Raw genomic sequence first — 27,177 nt, forward strand, 5'->3', positions numbered from 1 at the left:
AGTGAACCAGCGGATGGAAGACCGCTGCCTCTACCTTTTCCTGTAACTCTTTCGAATAAGATATTTAAAAAAGACAAAGAAAACCTAACTGCAGCATACCCATGCCACCAAGTAAGCGCTCAGAGCGGAAAAAGATGAACTCGATGACGCAAGAACTTGGCTGGAACTCAAGGCCATCTGAGAGCAGTGGGCAGAGCCACACGGAACTGACTCGACTTTTCTAGGGTTGTCAAGATGGCAACATCGTGCTGGTAGAAAGCACGAGTGGGTGTCAGTGATCAGGCATGGGAGGGCGTGTGCGGCTGGAATGGAGAGTGAAGACCGTGGCTGCCGTGGGTAGCAGCGAAGGCCACACGATCTGCACCCGTGATCACGGCACAGGAGGACACGTGTGTTCTGCCTCCATGTTGCTTTACCCAAGCTAGACATCATTTGAGAGTTGTTAAACACAACCATTGAGAGAAGCCGTCTGGAGGGCCAGGAGACCTAGTATTTTTAATCTTCAGGAAATGTTGAAATATTTCTATCGTGGCCAGAGAGTTAACACAAAACTTACATTTTCAAGCACACACTTGGGCAGCACCGGGCACCTCCTTGCTGAAGTGTCACCGTCATCCATCTCTAGTACATTTTTTTCTAAACTGTTGACTCTTTTTGCAATCTTTGGTCAATGTTAAAAACAAAGGAAAACCCTACCAACCTACCGTAAAGACTCCAGCAGGCTGTTGGGGTGCTTGAGCGCCTCACACGCCATCTTGACATCTTCCTCTTTCAGGAGTGTGTTCCCCAAGTTCAAGTGCTTGATGTTGCGGTTCGTGAGGAGAGTCACCCAGAGGTGCTGGAGACCCGGGGCTACCTGTGCGCCCTTCAGTCTGCAGAAGGGCAAAAGACCAAAGACGGATCAGACGCTGGGGAGGTTTAGTGGCGTCCCAGTTTCTCCTTCTCACGCTTCTCCTGTTCCAACTCTAATGATTTAAGTTTCGTTTTGAAGCAGTAAATAATTGAGCACTTAGGACTCCCAGTAATAGAAACTGGGAATAGATTATTAAAATCTTAGATTTGAAAGGCAGATCTACAGACACAGGGAGGAAAAATATGTCTTACTTCTGCTGGTTCACTGCCCGAATGACCGAGGCTGTGCCTGACCAGAGCCAGGAGCCAGAACACCACCCGGGTCTCCCCGTGCGGGTAGAGAGGTCCAGCACCTCGGTGCCCATCTGCTGCCTTCTCAGGCACGTTAGGAGGGAGCTAGGTCAGAAGTGAAGCAGCTGGGACTTAGACCAGCCTCCAACATGGGATTCCAAGTGGCAGCTTCAGCCACTGCACAGTGTCAGCCCTTGGGAACAGAACGTGCAACACACAGTCCCTACTCTTGCAGAGCCTAGTCTACAGGGGCCACATTCAACAAGGCGTTGAACATGATGGCGTTGAAGCAGAAAACACGAGGCAGCCTACTGAGTGTGGGACACACTACAGATATTTAGCCAAGTCAGAGAGGACGAGGTCAAATGTCAAGACTGTGATCGGACACTACTTGGGAGAGAAGCACTCGTATGCCAATGTGTGTATGCTCATAACTGCATGAAAACCTTACAGTGGCTGGCACCACGGCTCACTAGGCTAATCCTCTGCCTTGCGGCGTTGGCACACCGGGTTCTAGTCCCGGTCAGGGCGCCAGATTCTGTCCCGGTTGCCCCTCTTCCATTTCAGCTCTCTGCTATGGCCTGGGAGTACAGTGGAGGATGGCCCAAGTGCTTGGGCCCTGCACCCCATGGGAGACCAGGAAAAGCACCTGGCTCCTGCCATCGGATCAGCGTGGTGCGCTGGCTGCAGCGCACCGGCCACGGCGGCCATTGGAGGGTGAACCAACGGCAAAGGAAGACCTTTCTGTCTGTCTCTCTGTCCACTATGCCTGTCAAAAAAAAAAAAAAAAAGAAAGAAAAACCTTACAGAAATTTCAAAGATGCGAGTGTGGTTACTTAGGGAATTAGGAAGCTGTGTGGGGCATCAGGAGGCCCCAATGCCTTCACAGTTCCTCCCTACAGCTCTGGTTGGATGGCAAACATTCAAGCACGTGGAATGGACAGAGGCATGGGAGCTGCAGCATGCAGATGCAATATTGGTGTGCGATTTCAGGTGAACAGGGGTTGTCCTAGGATTACAGAACTCCTCAGCGTAACCCAGCTTGAAGAAACCAGAGGAGGGAGAAGTGGCAAGGAGGGCGAGACATTCGCAATGGAACGTGCGCTCCTCTTGGGCGCCCCCTGGGTTTTGCTTCGTCCCAGAGCGCTCCCATGTGGGTGGACACTTCATCTCCTGTTCCAAACGCCCACGGTGGTGCCCTCGTGCCTACAACAGACCCGCAAACTCAGAGTGCCGAGTGTAACTGTTGATTAGCCTAGAAGCGTTCGGATTGCTCAACAGTTGCACAGACTTTGACCTCGGCTCGGGCTCACGTTCTACCGTGAGCCTTCCTTCCTGTCTCCTACCCACCCTGCCAAACCCAGAGGGAACGGAGCCACTCCAGCAATCCCCTCCGAGGCCTGTTGTCCTTCCCCGTTCTTGGCTTTTGGACTTGGGCACCTAGACCGCTCCCAGCACGCATCCCGCAGAATACACTGGAGGGGTCCCAGCGGCGCCGCGGGGAGCCGTGGCCGCGCCAGGGGAAGGGGTTTGCCCGTGCCGGTGGGGCAGCCCTTACATCAGAGTCTGTATTCTACAGGCCGGGTGCCTGAGCTTGGCACAGAGCACCTTCATGGCCCAGTCGCTCAGGATGCTGCTGCCCAGGTCGAGCTGTCGCAGGCTTGGGTGGGTGGCGAGCACAGAGCAGAAGTTCTCCCAGCACTCGTCCATGAGGGTCCTGGTCTGCATCCTGTGTGGGGGAGAGAGACAGACAGGTGTCCGACCGTGGAATGCATCCTCACACGAGCGGCTACCCTGACGGTGTCGGGGAGCAGCCAGCTGCTCAGGCAAGGCAGGGCTGGCTTCAGAGGCCCCGAGGCCAGCTCCAGGGCGCTACCTCACCCTCAGCCTTCTATCCAGCTGCCCCTTGAAGACGGATACCCATGGGAGCATACTAGAATTGGACACCAGCTCTTGAAATTGTTCACGTTCTAGCTCCCCCTTTGAACGTACAAATGGAACAGCTTCTATGGAAAACAAAGTTTAAGAAATTAAATAGTTATCAGGAAGCAGCAATCTCATCCTGGCTATCTCCCTAAAGGACCCAGTATAGGGACCTCAAGGAGATAGCACAGAGGTCTGGATATGAAAATAAAGTGCTGAGGCTGGCATCCCATACGGGCACCAGTTCATGTCCCGGCTACTGCTCCCTGCTAATAGCCTGCGAAAGCAGAAGATGGCCCAAGTGCTTGGCTCCCTGCCATCCAAGTGAGAGACCTGGAGGAAGCTCCTGGCTTTGACCTGGCCCAGTGCTGGCTGTCGTGGCCACCTGGGAAATGAACCTGCAGATGGAAGATCTGTCTCTCCCTGTAACTGACTTCCAAAACACACAAACCTGAAACAAAAATAGAAGATAAAGTATCCATCCATGGGTGAATGGGTAAAGACACTCTGGTGTGTGTAGACACACAATGGCGGATCACCCAGCCTTAAAAAAGGAGGAACCCTGGCCATTTTTAACAGAGGACCACGTGCTCAATTAAATATGCTCATCCTAGAAGGACAAATACGGCATGATTGTACTTTCACGAGGTACCTAGAACAGTCAAGCCCACAGATGCCGAATGACAGTTCCCAGGGGCTTGGGGTGGGGGCGGGGAGCAAGCAGTGCTCAGTGGACACAAAGTGTCAGTTACGCGAGAGAAATCCAAGACCACCACACAGCCTGGCGCCTGTGGTTCCCAACACCGTGCTGCCACGTGGAATTTGAGCACAGGCTGCTGTCCCGCCTCCAACCTCACCTTCCCACGTTCGTGAAAAGGGACCTGTCTACTCTCTCGGGGTCGCCTCAAAGAATCAACTGCACGGGGTAGGTGTGTGGCCTGCTGGTTAGGATACCAGCATCCCATACGGAATGTTTAGGTTCACGTCCCGGCTCCGCTCCCAGTCTCAGCTTCCTGTTAACTCACACCTTGAGGAGCAAACGGTGCTGGTTCAAGTATCACCACATGGGAGACCAAGACTGAATTCTAGGCTTCAGCCAGACCCAGCCCTGGCTGTTCTAAGAATTTAGGGAGCTAACCAAGTGAGAGCTCACTGTTTTTCCTTTAAATAAACAAGAACTAAAAGGATAATTTCTTGGAACAAAGATTTTGAAAGCCATGCATAGTTTTCATAATGTGTGTTTCCATGAACTTTTTGAAGACCCCCCCCGTGGATGGGTTTTGATTCTTTTTTGACCCTAGGCTAAGCTTTTGAAATTCTGTCTTCCACGGAGTTTTAAAATACTTTCCTATTTCTGGCCAGCATCTACACATTCATCATCAGGCACAGTTCGTAGGACTTCAGCTGCATCAACTCCCCTAACTACCAGATCGATAGATACCTCTGCCTCCATTTTACAGACGAACAAATCAGCACAGGAAGTCGAATAACTTGCCCACAGCCACACTGCTGAGTGGCAGCAGACCAGGGACATAAACCCTGACAGCACCACCTCCTGACCAATGTCAGAAGTTTGGGTAACAGGAGGACTGGCATTCAGCACCACTCAGAGAAAGCACTAGCCACGGGTGGTTGTTTAAATGTAAATAAGGGGCCAGTGCCCTGGTACAGCGGCTTAAAAGCCCCTGCCTACAGCACAGGGCACAGCGCTGGGTTTGAGTCCCAGCCGCTCCACTTCCAATCCAGCTCCCTGCTAATGCACCTGGGAAAACAGCGGAAGATGGCCCAAGTCCTTGGGCTCCCGCCATGTGGGAGACCCAGAAGAGGCTCCTGGCTCTGGATAGGCTCAGCTCTGGCCATTGCAGCCATTTGGGGAGTGAACCAGTGGATGAAGACCTCTTGTTTTAAAAATTTGAAAGTCAGAGTTACACATAGAGAGCAGAGGCAGATAGAGAGGTCTTCCATCCACTGGTTCACTCCTCAAATGGCTGCAATGGTTGGAGTTGCACCAATCCGAAGCCAGAAACCAGAAGCTTCTTCCAGGTCTCCCATGCCGGTACAGGGGCCCAAGGACCTGGGCCATCTTCCACTGCTTTCCCAGGCCATAGCAGAGAGCTAGATTGGAAGAGGAGCAGCCTTGACTAGAACCAGTACCCATATGGGATGCCAGCACTGCGGGTGGCGGCTTTACCTGCTACGCCACAGTGCAAGCCCCAGACTTCTCTACCTCTCTGTAACTGTCTTTCAAATAAAAAAACATCTACCAAAAAATGAAAAAGTAAATGAGTTCACACCCTCAGTCCCACAACATTCCAAGCATTCAGTAAGCAAGCACGCCCAGAGGCCACCAGACTGGACGAGACGCTGTGGAACACTTGTACCATCACAGAAGATTCTGTTGGACTTCACGGCTCTGGACCCGACACCAGGCAGGCAGTGCATCCACCTGCATTGTCCTGTTAAAGGAGGAGCTTCAAAACCCTCATTTCTGGGTTGCAAACTCAGCGCCATCTCCAATAACCTTGGGGGGGTGGGGGGTGCTTTGGAAGAGCGCATGCAGCCATCGCTGTTGCACCAGATTGAAGTCCTATGGTTTTCGTTGGTGGGACAACCTGGGGATTCAGGTATTTCTGGAAATCCTATCAGGGACTGGCGGTAGGAAGACGGAGACGCAATTCCATGGGGGTACTCACCACGGGGGAATCGTGGGCCACACAGCAAACTCATCCTTTAAGAAAAGGTCTTTGACGTCCACCCGGATTCTTCGTAGATGACGACAGTGTCGGAGACAGAAAGAGGATGCTATCAAGTCCATCCTCTGGCTAATCGGAAGCCGCACATCTTGGAAGCTGTCCAACGCCTCGAGAACAAAGTCCTCATCCTGAGTCTCAAAGAGACAGTGGAAGGACTCGATGACGTCCGCAGGGGCGGAGGCGGTGGCCTGCCGCCCCAGCAGGGACACCCAGTGCAGAAGCTCCCGTTTCACCACCCCCTGGGGCACGGGACACCCGAGCCGGATCTCCAGGGTCCTCATCACCTCTCTGCTCATGAGGCCAAACAAGAAATGCTTCACGCGAGCCAAGCGGGAGTCGATTCCAGTTTGCTTCAGCTCCAGCCAACTCTGCGCAGCCTCGAAGAACAGGGAGCAGGAAGACGTCTCTTTCTCCAGAGCCTCCAGAACGTAGTACAGGGCGGCAAAGAAGTCCTGGAGGCTGAGGTGGACGAACGCATAGCGCCTCTCCCCGTGGACGCCCTGGAGGAGGAGGCTCATGGGGAACATGGAGGACAGCTCGAACGCACTCAGCCCGTGAGCCCTCAGGTCATCACTGCTGAACACGGACTTCCTGCTCCACACGCCCTGCACGGCCACGTGGCACAAGCCCTTCAGGACAGCTCGCTCTTCGTAGCTGAGGCAACGCTGCAAAGCTGCCCCTGGAGTGGGCTGATGGAACACGAACGTGGCGTACAGGCCAGTGAGGGTCTGGCAGGTGGGCGCGAGGCTCTTCCCCACGGCCTCCTGCAGCTCCAGCGCTGAGCAGATCAGCAGGCACACGGCGGGGACCTGGCACTGGTCAAAGAGCCGGTGGTTGTCCACCACCGAATGCAACACTTGCATCTTCCTGTGCTCGCTGGGGATGTGCTCCAGGAGCAGCTGTATCCTCCTCTGCACGGGGATGCCTCCCACCACCAGGTACAGGGGAGACACGATCAGCGACTTGAGCTGCTCCATACCCACGTCCCGGACGGTGACGAGCAGGGAGGACTCGGGCAGCAGGGCTTTCTTGAGCAGACTGCGCACCAGAGCACACCGGGGGCGCCTCTCAGTCCAGTCTGTGCACAGCTTCCCGGCGCAAAGCCCAGGTGCAGAGTCCAGGTCATCAAAGCTATCAAGGATGAACAAGAGCCTTCCCGGGCAGGACAGGATCTCCGTGGCCGGAAACTGGGGGTGTGGCCACTCCCTGGCAAGGAGCTCTACGAAGCTGCTCTCCTCTCTCCACTTAATGTCACTAGCATGGAGAAAGAAGACATAATTGAACAGGTCCTGGTAGAGCGCACCCTCTGCCCAGCGCAGAATGACCCTCCTGGCCAGAGCCGACTTCCCGACTCCCGATCTCCCATGAAGAACCACGGTCCGGGGCCGAAAGCCCCGCTGGTCTGGGTTAAAGATGTCAGCCAGCATTTGCATCTCTGGCCAGTCCGAAGCCGCATTTTCAGAGCCGTTGTGCGAGTCAGACTTGATGGCAAATTTGCTCTTCACGTGCGCCTTGTAGTCCCGTCTGTCAGTGTTATCATCAGAAACTGGACGGGAGAGAAAGACACAGCAACAATTTGAAGAACGCTTTGATTTATAGTATATAAGTCAGATACCAGACACAAGCCTCCGAACCAGTGGACCATGTGAGAGACAGCCCGCACACAGACGCCTCGTTACTTCCTAGCAATGAACCCTCCCCAAGCCCCATCCCTCATTCCCTTCTCGGGAGACTCCCTTTCTGAAAAGCTTCAACTCTATTTGTCTCTTGTACCCGATTTCTCTTTAGCACTGAAGACCTGAAGCATCCCGTTTGCTTACTGTCCGTCCACCAGCAGACTCTAAGTACAGACTTTCTTACTCACTGTTGGGTCTTCAGTGCTTCTAACAGTGCCTGGTATCCTGTGAGCACGCCAGTATCTGTTGGATGGATAACCTACACCAGACAGTCTCCAGAATAGACAAGCTTAGGAGAGCCGACGGCACATCGCCCAGTGACCTAATGCTACATTGCCGGGACAGGCAAGCATCTCGTGTTATCCTCAGGCTACCATGGGAGAAAGCACACCTCTACGCAATGAGGGTGTGGCGAGTGAGTGAGGGGGTTCCACTCTAAAACGGAGGACACCTCCAGAGGTCAGATAAGCCCTTCTTGGAACGCAAGCTCTACTGAATTGTACAAGGGTACTTCAAAAGATGACCGAAGATGGGATTAAAAATTTTTGTTCAAAAAATAATTCACACATGGCCTTCATCTCTTCAGGAACTTTAAGACGCCATATGTATGCATCTCCCAATTTTTTTTTTTGCACCAAAATCTACTTTTCACTATTCTCCATGAACTTTTGAAGTACCTGATACCTGTTTGAGACAAGTTGCCTTGTTCTCTGGGTTTTTATTTCCCTACCAAGGAGCCGCCATTCTTCCAGAGGTTGTGATATTTAAGGAAAAAATGTATAGTTGGCATTTATTAACACAGGATCTGGAAAATGATAAATTGCACCTATTGTTAGTCATGATCTTCTCATTTCTGTTCTACTTTTATCTCAACTATAATTCCTTTATGCATTTAACTTTTCCTTGCTCAGTTTATAATGCAAGCCCTTTGAGGAAGCTACTTTGTCTTAGCATGCCTAACTTCAACAATCTGACATCAATGCATATGGAAAAAAAAATCCATATCCTTGGACCTTAGATTTTCTGGTTCTATCATTTTTTTAAAGGACAGCAAAATTTTCTCTACACAAAATGTGTAGTACAGTTGCTAACTCTATTCAAAAACCTTTAAATGGAAGTCCTGTTAGATCTACTCCATTGCTCTATCAGGAAAGCCTTTAACAGACACACATAAAACCCAGAGATCTGAATCTCTATTGACCGAATTCAGACCGATGGGATCAAGTTCACCAATTCCCATTCAGGACTGGCCCTGCTCCTGGACTGTGGATTTCCTGAGAACCCAGGGAAGAAGTCTCCCGCTCACACCGGCCTTCATCGCTTCCTCCTCAGCCACGTCTGCCTCTCCTAGGACTCAGTTGTGTCTGCGTTGAGGAGCCCCAAATCTTCCCTGAGAAGCCACGCTGAGGTGTCTAACTCACCACCAGGTGCCACAGGGGTCTCAATTTCCAAGTATCAAAAACTAACACTGGGCTGGCGCCGTGGCTCACTAGGCTAATCCTCCACCTAGCGGCGCCGGCACACCGGGTTCTAGTCCCGGTTGGAGCGCCGGATTCTGTCCCGGTTGCCCCTCTTCCAGGCCAGCTCTCTGCTGTGGCCCGGTAGTGCAGTAGAGGATGGCCCAGGTGCTTGGGCCCTGCACCCCATGGGAGACCAGGAGAAGCACCTGGCTCCTGGCTTCGGATCAGCGCAGTGCGCCGGCCGTGGCGGCCATTGGAGGGTGAACCAACGGCAAAGGAAGACCTTTCTCTGTCTCTCTCACTGTCCACTCTGCCTGTCAAAAAAACAAACAAACAAACAAAACACACACACACACACACACACAAAAAAAAAACTAACATTGTCTTTGGTTTCCAAAAAAAGCTAATTTCTGGGGCTGGCATCATGGTATAGTGGGTAAAGCCGCTGCCTGCGATGCTAGCATCCCATATGGGTGCCAGTTTGAGTCCCAGCTGCTCTACTTCAGATCCATCTCCCTGCTAGTGTGCCTGGGAAAGCAGTGGAGAATGGCCCAAGTCCTTGGGACCCTGCACCCATGTGATAGACTTGGAAGAAACTTCAGTCTGGCCCAGCCCTGGCTGCTGTGGACATTTGTGGAATGAACCAGTAGATGAAGCTCTCTCTCTCTCCCTCTCTACCTTTCAAATAAAATAAATCTTCAAATGAGCCAATTTCTTATGTTTTCTATAAGTGACACTTGAGAAAAAGCATACACTTGTGACATCTCTTTGGAAAAGGTATCGATGTCATTATTCCACACACAGTTCTAATTTTGCCTCCTAGCAATCCTCTATGGCAGTTTGTTCACCTGAGAAGCAGGGACATCAGTGCCTCCCCTTCTATGGTTGTAGGAGGCTGCCACGACCATCACAAGACGTGGAGAACAGTGCCTCGCCCAGAGGAAGGCTTCCAGAAACGGCATCAGTATCTGTACTTATTCCTCAGCCCAGCGCAAAGCCGACAGCACAAGAGGTTATCAAAAAGCTCATGGAAATGAACTTGTAAGAAGATGCTTACGTTGGTGCAAAAAGTTGAAGTCCATGCATAGTATTTCCATGATTTACACTCGCATGGTCTTTTTGAAGAATCCCTCACGCTGGCACCTACTAGTTTTTTTTTCTTTTTGACAGGCAGAGTGGACAGTGAGAGAGAGAGACAGAGAGAAAGGTCTTCCTTTGCCGTTGGTTCACCCTCCAATGGCCGCCGCAGCCGGCGCGCTGCGGCCGGCGCACCGCGCTGATCCGATGGCAGGAGCCAGGAGCCAGGTGCTTTTCCTGGTCTCCCATGGGGTGCAGGGCCCAAGCACTTGGGCCATCCTCCACTGCACTCCCTGGCCACAGCAGAGGGCTGGCCTGGAAGAGGGGCAACCGGGACAGAATCCGGTGCCCCGACCAGGACTAGAACCCGGTGTGCCGGCGCCACTAGGTGGAGGATTAGCCTAGTGAGCCGCGGCGCCGGCCTACCTACTAGTTTTTCAAACATTGATTCAACAAATAAGTCCCACAGGGTCAACATGCTGGACTGGCAGAATAGAAGCTGGACTGACTTCAGCATTTACAGTTTCAGCCACTGGCTCCCGAGCATCACCTCAAGACTTTCCAAGGAGGAGGAGAGACATTCCTGATGCCTCTTTTCTGAACCTCAAACGCCAAGTTCTAGTCATCTTACATCTTGATTCTAACACGCAGATCAAATCACCTCCTCTTTGTATACAAAGGTTCACAACGGAATCCTTAACAGCCAAGAAGTGAGGAGAACAGAAATCCTATTTATCGCAGAATAGGTAAGGGAAGTGTGGCGTGCACACGCAGAATGTTACACAGCTACGCGAGAGTGCGCCTACAAAGACATGCAATAAAAATGCAGCACTGACACATACAACATGAACTTTGAAATTATCACGCTGAATGAGAAGTTACTAAGGGCCACGTGCCATGTGATTCACTCACAGGAAAGATCAAGTTGATGACTTCATAGAAACAGAAATGAGTGATTTCCCAGGGCTGAGCCGGAGAGGAGGGAGAGGAGGGACTGTCAAATATGGGGTGTTTTTGCGGGAGAAGAAAAAGCTTTGAAATTAGATGGTGGTGACAGTCAGATGACTGAATCTACTAAACCACACTGAACTGTACACTTAGGAGGGTGAATCTTAAGGTACAGGAATTCGACCCAAGGCAAAAAAAAAAAAAAAAAATCAAGAAACATTTCACAGTCACAGAACCTTGGGATCGGTCTTTCATTTAACCCTTGTTTGGTTTAGTGACTGCAATTCCAATCCATGAACACCAGGAAGGCAGTAAGTATATTGTCACCACTAATTCCACCACGGGTCTTCAGATGGTAGTAGTCAATATTGGTTGACAGAATTAGGGAAGGACTAAGTGAAGCTAAAGGGAGCACAGGGCTGTCAGACTAGCCTGTGCTTGGTCACAGAATGGTGGCTCTTTGGGATCTCCTTAGGGTGTGACTATGGATAGTCCTAGTGGGCACACAGGGCCATCAGTGGTGCCCATCTGCAGGTCTCCTAGGGAGGGGGCAGACAAAGACAAGTGAGGATGAAGAGGGAAACTGAACTCCCCTGTTACCAGAACTCCCTGGACCATCTTTGCACCCAACCTCCTTCCAGATAGCAACAGAGGGAGCAGTTTTGTCCCCTTCACCTTGGTCTTGGGTCTCTGCTGCTGCTGCCTCGTCTTGTCCTCTGGCTTGTGAGGTTTCTGCAGGAGAAGAGAATGAAATCCAACACTCATCCATTATTCACAGAAGGGAGGTCAGACAGCCCAAACCACTAGTACTTGCCATGCCAGATTTCATCTTACAGCCAGTTAGGAACAGGGCAACCATTGGTGTAACAGGTGGGTAGAATGTACTGAATAGGCACTAGATTCAAAATCAGATCTCTATACACCGGCATAACCAAAGTGACTGCACTTACAGGGGCATAAGAAAATATTTAGGAATAGGCCGGCGCCGCAGCTCACTAGGCTAATCCTCTGCCTAGCGGCGCCGGCACAACGGGTTCTAGTCCCGATCGGGGCGCCAGATTCTGTCCCGGTTGCCCCTCTTCCAGGCCAGCTCTCTGCTGTGGCCCGGGAGTGCAGTGGAGGATGGCCCAGGTGCTTGGGCTCTGCACCCCATGGGAGACCAGGAGAAGCACCTGGCTCCTGCCATCAGATCAGCGTGGTGCGCCAGCCGCAGCGTGCCGGCCGCAGCAGCCATTGGAGGGTGAACCAACGGCAAAAGGAAGACCTTTCTCTGTCTCGCACTGTCCACTCTGCCTGTCACCAAAAAAAAATTTTAGGAATAGAGTTCAGAAGTGAGATATTGAGACTTAACATACTGAAAACCAAGCAGCATTATTAGAGGAAATTAAAGAAATCTTAAGGGGCCAGCACTGTGGCACAGTGGATTAACACCCTGGCCTGAAGCCCCGACATCCCATATGGGCACTGGTTCTAGTCCCAGCTGCTCCTCTTCCAATACAGCTCTCTGCTATGGCCTGGGAAAGCAGTAGAAGATGGCCCAAGTCCTTGGGCCCCTGCACCCGCGTGGGAGACCTGGAAGAAGCTCCTGGCTTCGTATTGGCACAGCTTCGGCCGTTGCGGCCATCTGGGGAGTGAACTGTCAGAAGACCTCTCTCTATACCTCTCCTCTGTGTATCTGACTTTCAAATAAATAAATCTTTAAAAAAAAGAAATCTTAAAGTAGAAAGACTTAATATTGTTAATGTGGCAGTGTATCCAACGCTGGTCTGCAGAGTTTAACGTAATCCATACCAAAATACCTGCTGTTTTAGCACACGTTACCAAGCTCTTCCTAAAATAGATATGGAAATCTAAAGGACCCAGAGCAGTAAAAAAAAAAGTTGACGTTGTAGAATCTCACTTTCTGCTAAGCAGTACAGTCAGTGTGGCGCTGGCACAAGGACACACACACAAATCAGTGGAGTGAAAATTGACACACACACATCCACGGCCAACTGACATCAGACAAGAGTGGACAATTCAGCAGGGCAAAGAATAGACTTAGTCAGAAGTTGGCCCAACTACTGTGTAGCCAGCCACGTGAAGAATGAAATTGGACTCCCCAGTCACTCCCTCATACCATGTACAACAATGATGTGAAAAATGGATTAAAAAAAAACCCAAATGCTGCTAAGATCCAGGACTATAAAACCCTTAAAACAAAATACTGATGTAAATCATGATACAGCATTGATATTTTAGTTGATACCAAGAATGCAGCATGAGAAGATGCATTTATCTTTGTACAAATTAAAACCTTTTGTGCTTAAAAGGACACATGAAGAAAGTGATATGCAAATCCACTAAATGAGAGTATTGGCAAAACCTATGTGCCGAAGCTCTAGAATTCAAAACATGAAGCATCACAGATCTACGATCACAACCCAGAAATGGGCCAAGAATCTATGCTTCCCTGAAGATGTAACTAGAAGATGTGAAAATCCATTTGTTCACAGCTCTTTGCTTGGCTCACAGCTGTATTATGAACAGTGGGACAGTGGGTAGGAGACGGGAGACGAGTGCACACCGGCCCCTGGCAGAATGCTTTGTGTCATCTCTTCCTACCCAAGTCTCACCATGGCAGAGTGTGGTCTAGTGGTTGAGTTTTCAGATCTTCTGCACAAGCCCCGCTTGCCTCAGTTTACCTGTGTAGGCTATGGGCACTCCGTTCAGCCTCTGGATCCCAGTTACTGGACCACCGTCAAGACGTCTACTGCCATATGGGATCCTTCTAAGCTCTGTAAGCCAAGGCACTTGGCACAGTGCTTGTTCTTAAACACAATGGCAGCCATGAAGAATTCCCTAACACGTTTGATTAGACCCACACTGGCCAGTTTTGCTTTGCTCTGGCTGCCCAGACGAGTCTGTCCGAGTGTGTGTTCCACAGCATTGCTCAGCTCTGAACATTCCGAGAAGCAGGATACAGCTCTGTGGGTCTAAGGATCATACAGCTTGTGATACCTTAAGCCTAGACTTACACCAAGCTGGGAGCCATTTGTCATCTACAAGTGGGAGACTTGTGCCTCAGATCTCAAACACTCAGACTTTTGCTTAAAAGGCAGTTTCCAACCACAACCCGGACCAAGCTCTGGAGTCAAGGAGTTAGATTTCCCGGACGACTCTGGCTGCTGGGAGGTTGGGACGAAAGGCGGTAGTGGGGATAGCAGTGGGGAACCCGAGCTGCTACCCAAGCCCGCACTTCCCTGTAGGTTCTGCCTTCACTGGTTTGAGCTGATCTTGCATTTTCTGGTTTCTCTCTCCTGCCTCTACCTAGGGAGCCCACCCAAAGCAGGGGACTCCCAAGAACTGCAGTCGCGGCTGTACCATCAGCACACGGAAAAGCGTCTGGCACGGAGTCTGTGCTCCAGCGTAGGCGAGTCGTAAGGAATCTGGGCCTCTGCAGCCAAGCCTTTCTAGATCATCAAGTTACCCACACCGAATTTGACAGGAGCCTCATGGATCGCCACAAAGTATCATCCCAGAACTCTTGGGCTTAGAACAAGAGTGACCAGGTCCTCAGAACCCATCTGGCCAGCTAACAGCAGGCCAGTGCTTTCCAGCACAGCCAGCCTAACAGGAGTCCCGAGTTCAGTGCCACACGCGCACGCACGCACCCCGTGGCTTCAGGCACACCTGGTTTCCCGCCACCCCACACAAACCTGGCGCCTCTTCCTTGCTTGGTCCTTGGTCAGTCCTCACTGGGGCAGCATCTTCTGGTACTGTATCTGCGGAGTGTTCTGCAACAGAGGGTAGAGTCACAGCCGTTACCCAAGCCAGGGAGGGCAGGAGCCTTCTCCTCCATGACTGAGGGGCACCAAGAAGGATCTCAGGATCTGTTTATCCCCAGGGCAGCCCCCGCTGGAGATGACGAAGCCCTCTTGGCCAGCAGATGCCTAGCAAAGAATGCTCTGGTTTGGGATTTGTAAGCGTCGTCCTCCCTCAGTTCTGCTGTGGGCCTTGGGCAGGTCCCCTGATGAGCCGTCCGTGACAGGTGTCACGCGTCCGTCTTCAGGACCCACACACACAACGCCAGGAGTTGTCCCACAGAGAGATCCTCTGCGCACGAGGCCCAGCCTGGATATTCACGCCCCAGTCCTTTTGTTAGGAAACTGCTTCCAGTGTTTTCCTGGGCGAGGCTGTGAAGCCCCATCCAGCCGTCTCTCACTAGCAACCTGGGGATCACCTTTGATGCCGTACTCTGTCCCTGCCTTTAGTGCCGAAGAACAGTTTTATCTGCGCCTGAACCACCTCCCGGTTCTATTCCCATCTCTTTCTCTGACAGTCGCCACCCCACAGCCCAGGCCACCTTCACGCCTCAGGGGACTTCAGCAGCCTTGTGACTGCTCTCCCCACGCCTGCACCTGGGCTCCGGCACCCAACACATCAGCAAGGCTGCAGGAACCCCAGCGCGATCTGCAACCCCGCCCCTTTAAGACCTGCTATGAAGTGACCTTCAGCGCGAGTACCTGCCTCCCAGTCCATCCCATCCTTGCCGCCTGTTCCTTCCCCAGGTCTGGCCCACACCTCCCACGCCCTCCCACATGGAAAACTTCATGATTCTCAGAGTGCTCCTTGGTGCCATGCCCGGTGAACAAGGCAGCTTTTATCCATCATTCTGGCTCCAGCCCAAAAGCTTATTCTTTGGGGCAGCACTGTGGCATAGTGGGTGAAGCTGCCACCTGCAGTACTAGTGTCCCACACGGGTGCCACTTCAAGTCCCGGCTGCTCCACTTCTGATCCAGCTCTCTGCTAATACGTCTGGGAAAGCAGTGGATGACAGCCTGGGTCCTTGAGCCCCTGCACCTATGTGGGAGACCTGGAAGAAGCTCCAGGTTCCTGGCTTTGGCTTGGCCCAGCTCCAGTCAATTTGGGTAGTGAACCCACAGATGGAAGATCTGACTCTCTAACTCTGCCTTTCAAAGAAATAAATCTTAACAAAACAAAAGCTTGGGGCTGGCACTGTGCTGTAGCGGGTAAAGCCACCACCTGCAGTGCCGGCATCCCATATGGACGCAGGTTCAAGTCCCAGCTGCTACACTGCCAATCCAGCTCTCTACTATGGCCTGGGAAAGCAGTAGAAGCAGAAGATGGTCCAAGTCCCCTGTGCCCACATGGGAGACCTAGAAGAAGCTCCTGGCTTTGGATCGGTGCAGCTCTGGCCGCTGCAGCCAGTTGGGGAGTGAGCCAGCGGATGGAAGACCTCTCTCTGCCTCTGTGTAACTTTCAAAAAAATTTTTTAAAAGGCTTATTTCTTCTATGAAGTGATCCTAGACCTCACTTTCCAGTAGCCTAGAATAGGAACCACTTACATTTCTTTTTTTTTTTTTTTTTTTGACAGGCAGAGTGGACAGTGAGAGAAAGGTTTTCCTTTTCCATTGGTTTACCCTCCAATGGCCGCTGTGGCCGGCGCACCGTGCTGATCCGAAGGCAGGAGCCAGGTGCTTCTCCTGGTCTCCCATGGGGTGCAGGGCCCAAGCACCTGGGCCATCCTCCACTGCACTCCCTGGCCATAGCAGAGAGCTGGCCTGGAAGAGGGGCAACAGGGACAGAATCTGGCGCCCCAACTGGGACTAGAACCCGGTGTGCCGGCGCCACAAGGTGGAGGATTAGCCCATTGAGCCGTGGCGCCGGCCTATATCTTTAATTTTTAAAAAAATATTTTTATGTATTCGATAGGCAGAGTTACAGAGGGACACTGAGAGGGAGACGGCCTGGCCCAGCTTCTTGTTGCTGCCATTTGGGGAGTGAAGCAGCAGGTGGAAGACCTCCCTCCATCTGCCATCTCCCCACACCAGCGAGGAGCTGGATTGGAAATGGAGCAGCCAGGACTCAAACCAGCACCCGTATAGGATGCTAGCACTACAGGCTGGGGCTTTAACCTGCTGCACCACAGCACTGGCTGGCCCCTACCTTTCATCTTTAAAATTGCCCGTTTCTCTCTTCCTTCCCACACCGAGAACTGTTGGATACCCCTGGAGCTTGACATGAGAATTCACATCTATGCTAAGTGGACGTCAGTGAACCTCATCCTTGTCGCTTATTAGCTTGTGAACTTGGTCAAATTATCGGACACGGAAGAGCCCCGATTTGGGGGTCTGTGGGGCTTGGGGAGGCCATTTCATGACCCAGGGCCTCAGTGTGGGGCCCGACCTGCAGCACTGCCCAGGCGACGCCAGCTAGCATTTGAATCTCTTCCCCTCACTCGGGCAGGTAGTACCACCGTGTCTTCTGCTCAGGGCCTTCCCAGGTGCAGAGAGAGCACCATGTCTGTGGTCCCTTGCAGCCTTTGCTGTTGATGGGGCCCTGGTGGCTGACGAGCAGGCTCATGTTGTGTGCAGAGTCTGCCATCTTGAGGGCCACTTTGGCTGCCCAGTCAAGAAACCACTTAGCAAAGTTTCCAGTCCACAACGGTGGGAGACGTTCTCCTGATAAAAGGGGACTATTTTTTTTTTTTAAAGAAAGTCCTTTCCCCTAATTACACCCAGGTAATCATCCACCTTAAGACCACTGCTTAACGTGGGCACTGACAGTCTATGGAGTCCCTGTTTTCACCTGGGGCCGAGTGGGAGACACTCCCGTGTTGTCAATGGGCGGCAGCCAACTCCCACACGGGATCTCAGACTCTCTGCCATGGCTCATCTAGTTTCACAGCTCCTGTTCCGAGGCATGAAATCCCAGGATTGGGACAAGAAGAGACTTGCCCTAACTCTCACATGTGACCCTGGAGACTCCAGAGTTCAAGGTTAGGCTCCAAATCCTACCTATACACTCAACTGAATTTTCTCCGGGAAGAGTTGGACACTCATGCCTCCTCCTCCTATCTCCCACACACTAGAGACAGCACCGATGTCCGCCAGTGGAGAGGACTGGTGATCGCACCACAGGGGTGGACGCAACTAGAGAGAAGTCTGCCCTATTGTCACAAGAACCTGGGACCCCCGTCTCCCCCCAGCCCCAGACTTGCCCCGAGTCTCACTTTTCATCTCATCCCTTGCTTTCTCAGAGAGCGTCAATAGCTTCATCTCCTCAAAGATGTCAATGGCCATGGTCCAGGCAGTGGGCCGTTCGTAATACTCATGCAAGAGGGAGGCCAGACTCTCCGTGTTGGCGTTGTCCACTTCAGTCCACGGGAGAGCACTCGTCGTTGACCTCGAATGCTTTTTCCTCAGCAACTCCTTGAACGTCTGCAGTTCTTCCTTGCTCAGCTCCTTGAGACACCACTGCAAACCGTAGTTGGAAAAGGAGACCCATTGGTCATCTTCCTTCGTGACACAAGGCTGAGAGCTCAGATTTTGGTCAGAGAGTAGATTCTTCGGTAATTTGGAAGAGATAGGATCTGTGGGAAGAGGAACAAGACCGAAATTTGTGGCAAGTTTCCAGGTTAACACATCGGACCTCAACCGACTCATTAGATGAGCATCCTCTCCTTTGGTAAGACTTCTTCCTAGACAGAAGGCCGGTCACCATTGCACCTGCTTATCCTGTTGCTAGAAGTCCCGTTAGTTTGTCAGACAGCACCTGGCACACTCGGAGGAGCCAAGAGAGTTCGTCCGAGAATTTTCAGGACTCAGACAAATGGCTCTTCAGTTTTTAGCAGTTCTATGGGTTTTTAAAGATCAATTGTGCATGTTAATATTGAATTACAGTTTTATAAAATGTTTGGAATATTAAAATATTTGGTATAAGCCGGCGCCGTGGCTCAATAGGCTAATCCTCCACCTTGCGGCGCCGGCACACCGGGTTCTAGTCCCGGTTGGGGCGCCGGATTCTGTCCCGGTTGCCCCTCTTCCAGGCCAGCTCTCTGCTATGGCCAGGGAGTGCAGTGGAGGATGGCCCAGGTGCTTGGGCCCTGCACCCCATGGGAGACCAGGAAAAGCACCTGGCTCCTGGCTCCTGCCATGGGATCAGCGCGGTGCGCCGGCCGTGGCGGCCATTGGAGGGTGAACCAACGGCAAAGGAAGACCTTTCTCTCTCTCTCTCTCTCTCACTGTCCACTCTGCCTGTCAAAAAAAAAAATATTTGGTATAAAATACATATTTGGAAGTCCTATTGATACAGGACTTATATCCAAATATAAAAACTCTGAAAAGGGGGGACAAGTGATCTAAAATGGGCAAAGGATCTGAAGACATTTCTTCAAAGAAATACAGACAAATGAGTCTATGAAGAATCCTTGGCCCTCAGGACAGCTCCTGCTACTCACACCTTGCTCGGCTCATCTTCTAGCTGGCACGAGGTCAGATTCCACAGGGAAACAGTGGGGGGCCTTCTGGGACTCCTCATGGATCCCGGAGCCCATCAATGGTACTGAACCCTGTATTTGCTGTGTCTCATTTGCATATACACCTCTGATAAGTTTACAGATCAGACAGTCTTAATAGCAACATGCTGTAACGGAAGTCGCACGAACGTGCTCATGAGACTTACAGCATATTGCCATGACGTGCTGTGCCTCAGACAGAGATGGACCACAGGTGGCTGCCACTAGAGGGAACCCTGCTGTCATGCCACTGCAGGAGGGTGTGAACTTCTGTGCTGTGGGCTCCAAGATTTGAGGGGGAGCCCAAGTTTGACTTCTGTGATTTTGATGACACACCCCTGCCTCGTTGAGGAAGTCGGGAGTCAGAACCACATCTCCCAGGGCTGCTGCGCGGCTTCCGTGAAGTGAAGCACTCAGCAGGACGGCATAGCGTGTATGCAAACCTTACAGCACCCTGGGATCGAGGCTCCAGAGGCACCGTCCCAACAGTGGCGCTCAGGCTTAAGACACTGCTGGGTCATGTTCGGATTTGTCATCTCACTCACCTGTGGAACCTAAAAGGTCAAGTTCATAGAAGCAGAGGGTAGAATGGTGGTAACCAGTACCTGGAAGGGGCAGATGTCAGTCAAAAGGTACCCGTTTTGTCTGGGGCCACATCACTCTGAATGTGCCTGCGTTACCTGCTCTCTAAGCAGGATAGGATCCAGTTAGCACATGGATGGAGACCTCCCGAGAGCGAGTGCTGGTTAAAGAGACTAAATATTGAAAATCAACTTGCATTTTTTTAAACTATGTACAGGTTTAAGAGGAGTGTTTGAGAGATCTACAGCACAGCACCGTGAGGGTAGTTAATATATATGTCAATGTTGCTAAATGAGACTTTAAATGTCTCACCATAGAAAATAGGTACGGCGATGGGTATGTTCTTTCTACAATATATGCATATCAAAATAGCAACCTGTACTCCGTAAACACAGTTATTGTCACAAAAATTGGCTTCGGATTTAAACTTGTGGATGTGCAGGTGAGGTGAGGTATCTATCTTCTCACAACCCTAGACCACCTAAAATTCAGGACATGGAGATTTAAGATCTAATCCAGGCCGGCGCCGTGGCTCACTAGGCTAATCCTCCGCCTTGCGGCGCCGGCACACCAGGTTCTAGTCCCGGTCGGGGCGCCGGATTCTGTCCCGGTTGCTCCTCTTCCAGGCCAGCCCTCTGCTGTGGCCAGGGAGTGCAGTGGAGGATGGCCCAGGTGCTTGGGCCCTGCACCCGCATGGGAGACCAGGAGAAGCACCTGGCTCCTGGCTCCTGCCATCGGATCAGCGCGGTGTGCCAGCCACAGCGCGCCAGCCGTGGCGGCCATTGGAGGGTGAACCAACGGCAAAGGAAGACCTTTCTCTCTGTCTCTCACTGTGCACTCTGCCTGTTAAAAAAAATAAAAAAAAGATCTAATCCAGTCTACAGCTTCTAATTAACCAAAATAGACGACTTCTCAGTACTCTAGGGAAAATATTCCTATTTCTATGAGTGTTGCTTTCTGTATCGACTAAGGCAGCTACAGTAACAAGTTGTTTTCCCTCCAATCTGGAATAGACACATCAGTTGCTCCAAAGAGAACAAACACAAGATTAAAAATGCCCTCAAGTCCAAAATGTCTGTAGCACCTGTTGACTTGGTTAATTTTTATCAGTATCGTGCCCCTTGAAGGCAAGGCTCCTCTGTGTAGGCAGATGGACTCCAATTTGCCAGCAGAAATTCTCTACCATGTAAATAGATGGGCCCTGGGCCGGTGTTGCCAGACGGCGGGTTAAGGCCAGCATCCCACAGTGGGGCTCTAGTTCAAGTCCTGGCTGCTCCGCTTCTGATCCAGCTCCCTGCTAACACGCCTGTGGGGAGCAGAGGATGGCCCGCGTGCTTGGGCCCCTGCACCCATGTGGGAGACCCAGACGGAGTTCTAGGCTCCTGGCTTCAGCCTGGCCCAGCCCTGGCTACCGTGGCTGTTTGGGGAGTGAACCAGTAGATGGGACATACCTCGAGGTGAGCAGGGAGACACCACCGAGGAAGGGGGACCGGCCACAGTCCCACCACAGGGAAAACGAGCGATGACGTGGGTGTGGGGAGCAGGGGCACGCCGGTTTACCTGGAAATAAGGCAGAGCAGGAAACCTGGCCTCCTTGGATGCCCCAAGGCATGGACAGAACCGCCCGCTCGCCCGACAGCAGCAGAGTGCGGCCAGCGCACTCCCTGGACCGGGTCACCAGGCCCAGACCCGGCTCGGAGGGGCCGCGTTTGTAGACTCTGGATGACCCAGGGCAGCTGTGCCCCATGGACGCCTCGCTGGGTGGGATTGATTGCTAAGCCGTGGTCCGCCAGCGCCACCCGGAGATAAGCAGGTTCCTTGTCCGCTTTCAGGATTTCCCTTGGGTTTTGCACTCTGTGCCCAAAGCCCTGCTGTGTCCTCCCCACTACTGCCTGTATTTACATTGTACTTAGTAGCAAACAGTCTGACAAAGGTGTCAAAGTGGGAGACGCAGAAGTTGACACGCACAAAGCTACTTAAGTGTTACAGAACACATGAAGTCGTTAACTGGGTTGCTAAAGTTCCATGTTGGTACTAATAGCCAGTCAGACAGCAGGTGAAATTATACAAGTGTTCACCTTAGAAAGGTATGCTTTGAAAGTTTTTTTTTTTTTAAATGAGAGAGGCCAGTGCCATGGCTCACTTGGTTAATCCTCTGCCTGTGGCGCAGGCATCCCATATGGGCACCGGATTCTGTCCCGGTTGCCCCTCTTCCAGGCCAGCTCTCTGCTGTGGCCCGGGAAGGCAGTGGAGGATGTTCCAAGTGCTTGGGCCCTGCACCCGCATGGGAGACCAGGAGGAAGCACCTGGCTCCTGGCTTGGGATCGGCGCAGCACCGGCTGTGGCGGCCATTTGGGGAGTGAACCAACGGAAGACCTTTGTCTCATTCTGTCTGTAACTCTGTCAAATAAAAATCTCCTGATAAAAACCAACGTGTTAAGACAGAAGATTTCATTTTTAAAACTTAAGGTCACCTTAAAGTGAGCAGCTGTTATCTGAGTTCTGCTGATGTCTGTGTACTGGGACTGGAAGCTCATTAATGCTCTGTAAAAAGCCCCAGGTAGGCAAGAAAATTCTAGAAGGCTGTGTTGACTTTGCTGATGTCTAAGCCAGACTGACATCCACGGGAGAAGGCCACTTCCCAGGCTGAAGGCAAAAAATGCTCTAGGCTTGCAAACATTCATGTTCATGAATTCCTATTTACCCAACTTCTAATTAATCTACAAGTGGAACGCACTGTCTCCTAACAGAAGTGAGCCAAAGGTGACAAAGCCAACCCGTTCCCCTCCCTACTGAGCAGCCTTCAAAATCTTCTCTGAATAAATGGTGCAAATAAACACAACATCTAAAATCCGACAAAATACTACCTGGAGCTCTTTCAGTCCAAAGTGAGCCCAACTCAACTTACTAGCATGAACGAAGGATCTGAGCAGTTGGACTGTCTATGGCCTTCAAGTGAACTTGGGACCAATTTTTTTTTTTTTTGACAGGCAGAGTGGACAGTGAGAGAGAGAGAGAGACAGAGAAAGGTCTTCCTTTGCCGTTGGTTCACCCTCCAATGGCCGCCACGGCCGGCGCGCTGCGGCCAGCGCACCGCGCTGATCCCATGGCAGGAGCCAGGAGCCAGGTGCTTCTCCTGGTCTCCCATGGGGTGCAGGGCCCAAGCACCTGGGCCATCCTCCACTGCACTCCCTGGCCACAGCAGAGAGCTGGCCTGGAAGAGGGGCAACCGGGACAGAATCCGGCGCCCCGACCGGGACTAGAACCCGGTGTGCCGGCGCCGCTAGGCGGAGGATTAGCCTAGTGAGCCGCGGTGCCGGCTGGGGCCAATGTTATTAATGATCCCAAGGCAGTAAACGGGAGTCCCTGTGATGCGCCACATTCCACATGAACTGGCCATGTCGATAATGCTGACCACACACGGCCTCATTACCTGCATTAGTGGAGGTACGGATAGGTGCCATCCTCTCGGAGGGCAAGTTAGTCAGACCCACTCCTTTAAAGTTTTTATTTTGCTGGGGTAGAGGGGGACAGCGGATCTGCTGGTCACTCCCCAGACGCCTGCAGCTGCAGTGCCCACACTCTGCCTGATGAGGGAAAGTGACTCCCACTAGCTGACCATGGCTGGGACCTCAACCTGAGTCTCTCAGGTCAGTGGCAGGGACCCTGACCACTTGAGCCATCACCTTTGCCTCCCGGGGCGTGCTTTAACAGGAAGCTGGGATCAGAAGCCAGACAAGGACTGGGACCCCCACAGCCCAGTATGGAAGCAGGCATCCCAACCAGTGTCTTAGGTGCTGTGCCAAAGGCTCACCCACCATCCACCCATTTCAAATGTGAGAATTGGAGGACAGCACTGTGGCTAGCAGGTTAAGCTTCTGCCTGTGGCACCAGCATCCCATGTGGGTGCCAGTTCGAGTCCCGGCTGCTCCACTTTCTATCCAGCTCTCTGCTAATGGCCTGGGAAAGCAGTGGAAGATGACCCAAGTGCTCTGGCCCCTGCACCCACTTGGGAGACCCAGATGAAGCTCCTGGCTTCAGATTAGCCCAGCTCTGGCCATTGTGGCCATTTGGGGAGTGAACCAGCGGGTGGAGGATCTCTCTCTCCAATTCTCCTCTCAAATCTTTAAAAAAAATGCGAGAATTGCTGGGCACAGCCTTGTTTAAAAGAGCCAGCTTCAGGAGCTGATCAGCACCAGGTGGATAAGCTGCAACCTTAAACACGCTCAGCAATCAGCACACAGAGGGGCATCAGCCCCACGGGCGTGCAGACCTCTGGATGAGCAGCAGCTGTGGGAAGGGAGTTGCCGTAGAGCACATCCCAGTCTCCTCACCGTTTGCTTTCTCCAGCGAATGCCCAAGGTCACCCCTCCCTTTAAACGGCCATCTTAGAGCGCATGCATTTCACCAAGAACACCTGGGCTCCCACCTTACCCACCTCCGAAAGCCAGCCAAGGCCACGGAGGAGCGCTGTTCACGGAACACTGCTGTTTGCGTGCCCCCCACTCAGAACAGAGCCACAGCAAGACAAGAGGGTTTCTCTACACACCCCCACGTGTATAGGGAAAACACCGACCATGCAAGCGGTAAGAGGAAAGATACACAAAGAAGGTAAAGTCCTGGGCCAGGCGTTTGGCACAGTGGCGAAGACGCTGCTTGGGGTGCGTGCCTGGGTGCGAGTCCTGGCTCTGTGCTCCATTCTGACCTCCTGCTAACGGGCACCTGGAGTGGCAGCAGGCGATGGCTCCAGGAGTAAGGTCCTGGCCACACGTGCGACCAACCAGATGGAGTTCCTGGCTCCTAGCTTTAGGGAGCCAATCAGCACATGGGAGCTAACTCTCCCTCAATCTCAGCCTTTCTATAAATAAACTAACACGGTGACATCCTAGCCAGAGAGTAATTAAGACTTCCTAGTTTCCCATTCCACTTCTAACTTAACATGAAAACCTCAGATACACAGAGACCGACGATGAGAAACAAGCTCTCTCAAGTGTCGGGTTAAAGGACTGAGGTGGGCCGGGAAAGTTACGTCAAGAATCCCAGCACTCCCGGTCACACCCGACTTGACTCACACGTGCCCGGCTGCACCTCAGTCCCCAGGGGCGTCCGAGGACCCAGGCGGGAACTGAAGCAGCACGCGCCCAGGTAACGGAGCCATCCTCAGGCTGAGAGCGCGGGCCAGCTCCTATGGTTAGAGTGCAGACGTGCAAAGACTGCAAGGAGCAGAGCCGCAGGCGCAGTCTCCCCCCGCCTTAGGGCCTGCAGCGTACCACAGACCTGGAGCGTTTCTGGTCTCCCTAAGCCCACAGCTGAGGTCCTGTAAGGCCGAACCAGCTGCCCTGCGCCTCAGGGAAAAGCACACCAGGTTGTGAAGCTCCCCCGTTTCCAGCTCATCACACCCCGTCAGTCAAACGCCAAGGACAGGTGGGCGGGAGGGACCGCGGCTCAGGGGACGCTTCCCTTTGTCGCTGTAGCATGGGGTGGGGGTGAGAGGGAGCTGGGAGGTCCAGCCCCAGCAGGCCATGGCTGGGGACTCTAAGGCGAGGCTGGCTGTTGAGGGGTCGCTGAGGATGGACTTGCCACGGCGCTCTCTAACACCCCTGTTACGCCTTCTTGACTCCAAAGGCACCACTAAGACCAGAGGGCTTGAAGGCCACCAGAACCCAGCGCACTGCCTGCTCCCCCTGGGGCAAACCACGGACCCACCTGGGGCTCACCCCCCGCCCCGTTCGTTCTGGCGTTCTAGTAACAGCCAGTCACGTAAGGCTGCATCGGCTCCACCAACAGCCACCAAGTGTGGGCGGACTTGAACTGACCATGGCATTGGAAGCACAGAGCCCCTACCCCACCGTCTCCTTCAGACCCGAAGCCTGGAAAGGGTGAGGGGCTCTCCCGAGAACCCCAGGAACTTGCCAGCAACCTGGAGAAATGAGACTTAGCCCTGTCGAGGGATTCCTGGGACCCTGAGCCCTGACTGGCACAGCTGTAGGGGGAGAAGTGGGTTCCATCCGTCACAGAGAAGGAGAGGGAGAAAGGCACCAGGCAGGAGAAGCACTCACCCACTTGCCTCTCCTCCGCCATGGTGGACCGCACGCCAGGGGCAATGGCGATCGCGGAAATAAGGCGGCGTCCACCCCACGCCCACGCGGCCGTGGCCTTTGAGGACTCTCCGGCCAGAGGCCTCCTCCTCATTGGCTGCAGCAGGCTCTGAGCAGCCAGGCCAGAGCGGGAGTGGGGCCGACGCTCCCTGCACCTGTGCCCACACGTACTCTGCGCCTGCCCGCACCTGTGCTGGGGAGTCCCAGGCTTGCCCAGCTATTCCTGATTGTCTCAGAGCGACCACTGCAGCCTGCACTGCCCGCCCTCATTGCACACAGCTGGGAGCCGCACTCAGTGTCTTTAGAAATACTTCTATTGTGGGGCCGGCGCTGTGGCGCAGTGGGTTAACGCCCTGGCCTGAAGCGCCGGCATCCCATATGAGCGCTAGTTCAAGACCCAGCTGCTCCATTTCAATCCAGCTCTCTGTATGGCCTGGGAAAGCAGTGGAAGATGGCCCACATGCTTGGGCCCCTGCACCCACGTGGGAGACCCAGAGGAAGCCCCTGGCTTCAGATCGGCGCAGCTCCGGCCATTGTGGCCAACTGGGGAGTGAACCAACGGATGGAAGACTCTCTGTCTGTCTCTACCTCTCTCTGTGTAACTCTGACTTTCAAATACATAAATATTTAAAAAAAGAATGCTCATAAAAATACTTTATTGTAAACAGGAAATTATAACTGCACACATTTGTGGGATACAATGGGGGTCTTATATGTATACCATGTGGCATAATTAATCTAATTAACCAAAACTGAGCTCAATACTTATTTTTTTTTACTTTAGGGATTTATTGATTTATTTAAAAGGGTTGGGGAGAGAATCTTCTATCCACTGATTCCCCAGATGACTGCAGTACCGGGTACTGGACGAGGCTGAAGCCAGGAGCCAGGAGCCCCATCTGGGCCCCCGACATGGGTGTCAGGGACTGTGGGCCATCATCTGCTGCTTCCCAGGTGCAGGAAGCTGGAGCAGAAACAGAGTAGCTGGGGTTCCAACCAGCGCTCCAGTATGGGATGTGGGTGCCCACACACACACTCCTACCCCTTCAGTCATTGCTTTCACGAGGTGAGGCTAGCACACAGTGCAGTGTCTGAGCCCGGGGCTGGCGAGTTTCGATAAATGCAGACACCCACATTACCCCATCCCCAGAGACACGGGGCCCTTCCATCAGCCCAGGAAGTTCCTTTGTGCTGCTTGAGATCAGTCTGGGGGAGGGC

The 27,177-nt window shown here is 52.6% G+C and overlaps 1 protein-coding gene across 2 annotated transcripts in view; it reads right to left on the minus strand.

Annotated features, from left to right (window-relative positions):
• NLRP5 (NLR family pyrin domain containing 5) overlaps positions 1-26,581 on the minus strand; it is a 43,888-nt gene extending 17,307 nt beyond the window's left edge. The window contains exons 1-7 of one of the 2 annotated variants that reach the window (XM_089319709.1): positions 25,921-26,581; positions 17,996-18,355; positions 14,679-14,756; positions 11,656-11,712; positions 5,760-7,365; positions 2,702-2,872; positions 705-872 (exon numbers count right to left, since the gene is read on the minus strand). In XM_089319709.1, the coding sequence (XP_089175835.1) occupies positions 705-872; positions 2,702-2,872; positions 5,760-7,365; positions 11,656-11,712; positions 14,679-14,756; positions 17,996-18,355; positions 25,921-26,053 (2,573 nt within the window). In that variant the 5' untranslated portion in view covers positions 26,054-26,581. The remainder of the gene's footprint in view (positions 1-704; positions 873-2,701; positions 2,873-5,759; positions 7,366-11,655; positions 11,713-14,678; positions 14,757-17,995; positions 18,356-25,920) is intronic. The other variant, XM_089319710.1, reaches the window with a different exon arrangement.
• Between the last annotated feature and the right edge of the window lie 596 nt (positions 26,582-27,177).

The sequence above is a fragment of the Oryctolagus cuniculus genome, chromosome 18 (assembly GCF_051225735.1).
Source record: "Oryctolagus cuniculus isolate XC-2025 breed Fujian yellow rabbit chromosome 18, ASM5122573v1, whole genome shotgun sequence".
Taxonomy (NCBI): Eukaryota; Metazoa; Chordata; class Mammalia; order Lagomorpha; family Leporidae; genus Oryctolagus; species Oryctolagus cuniculus.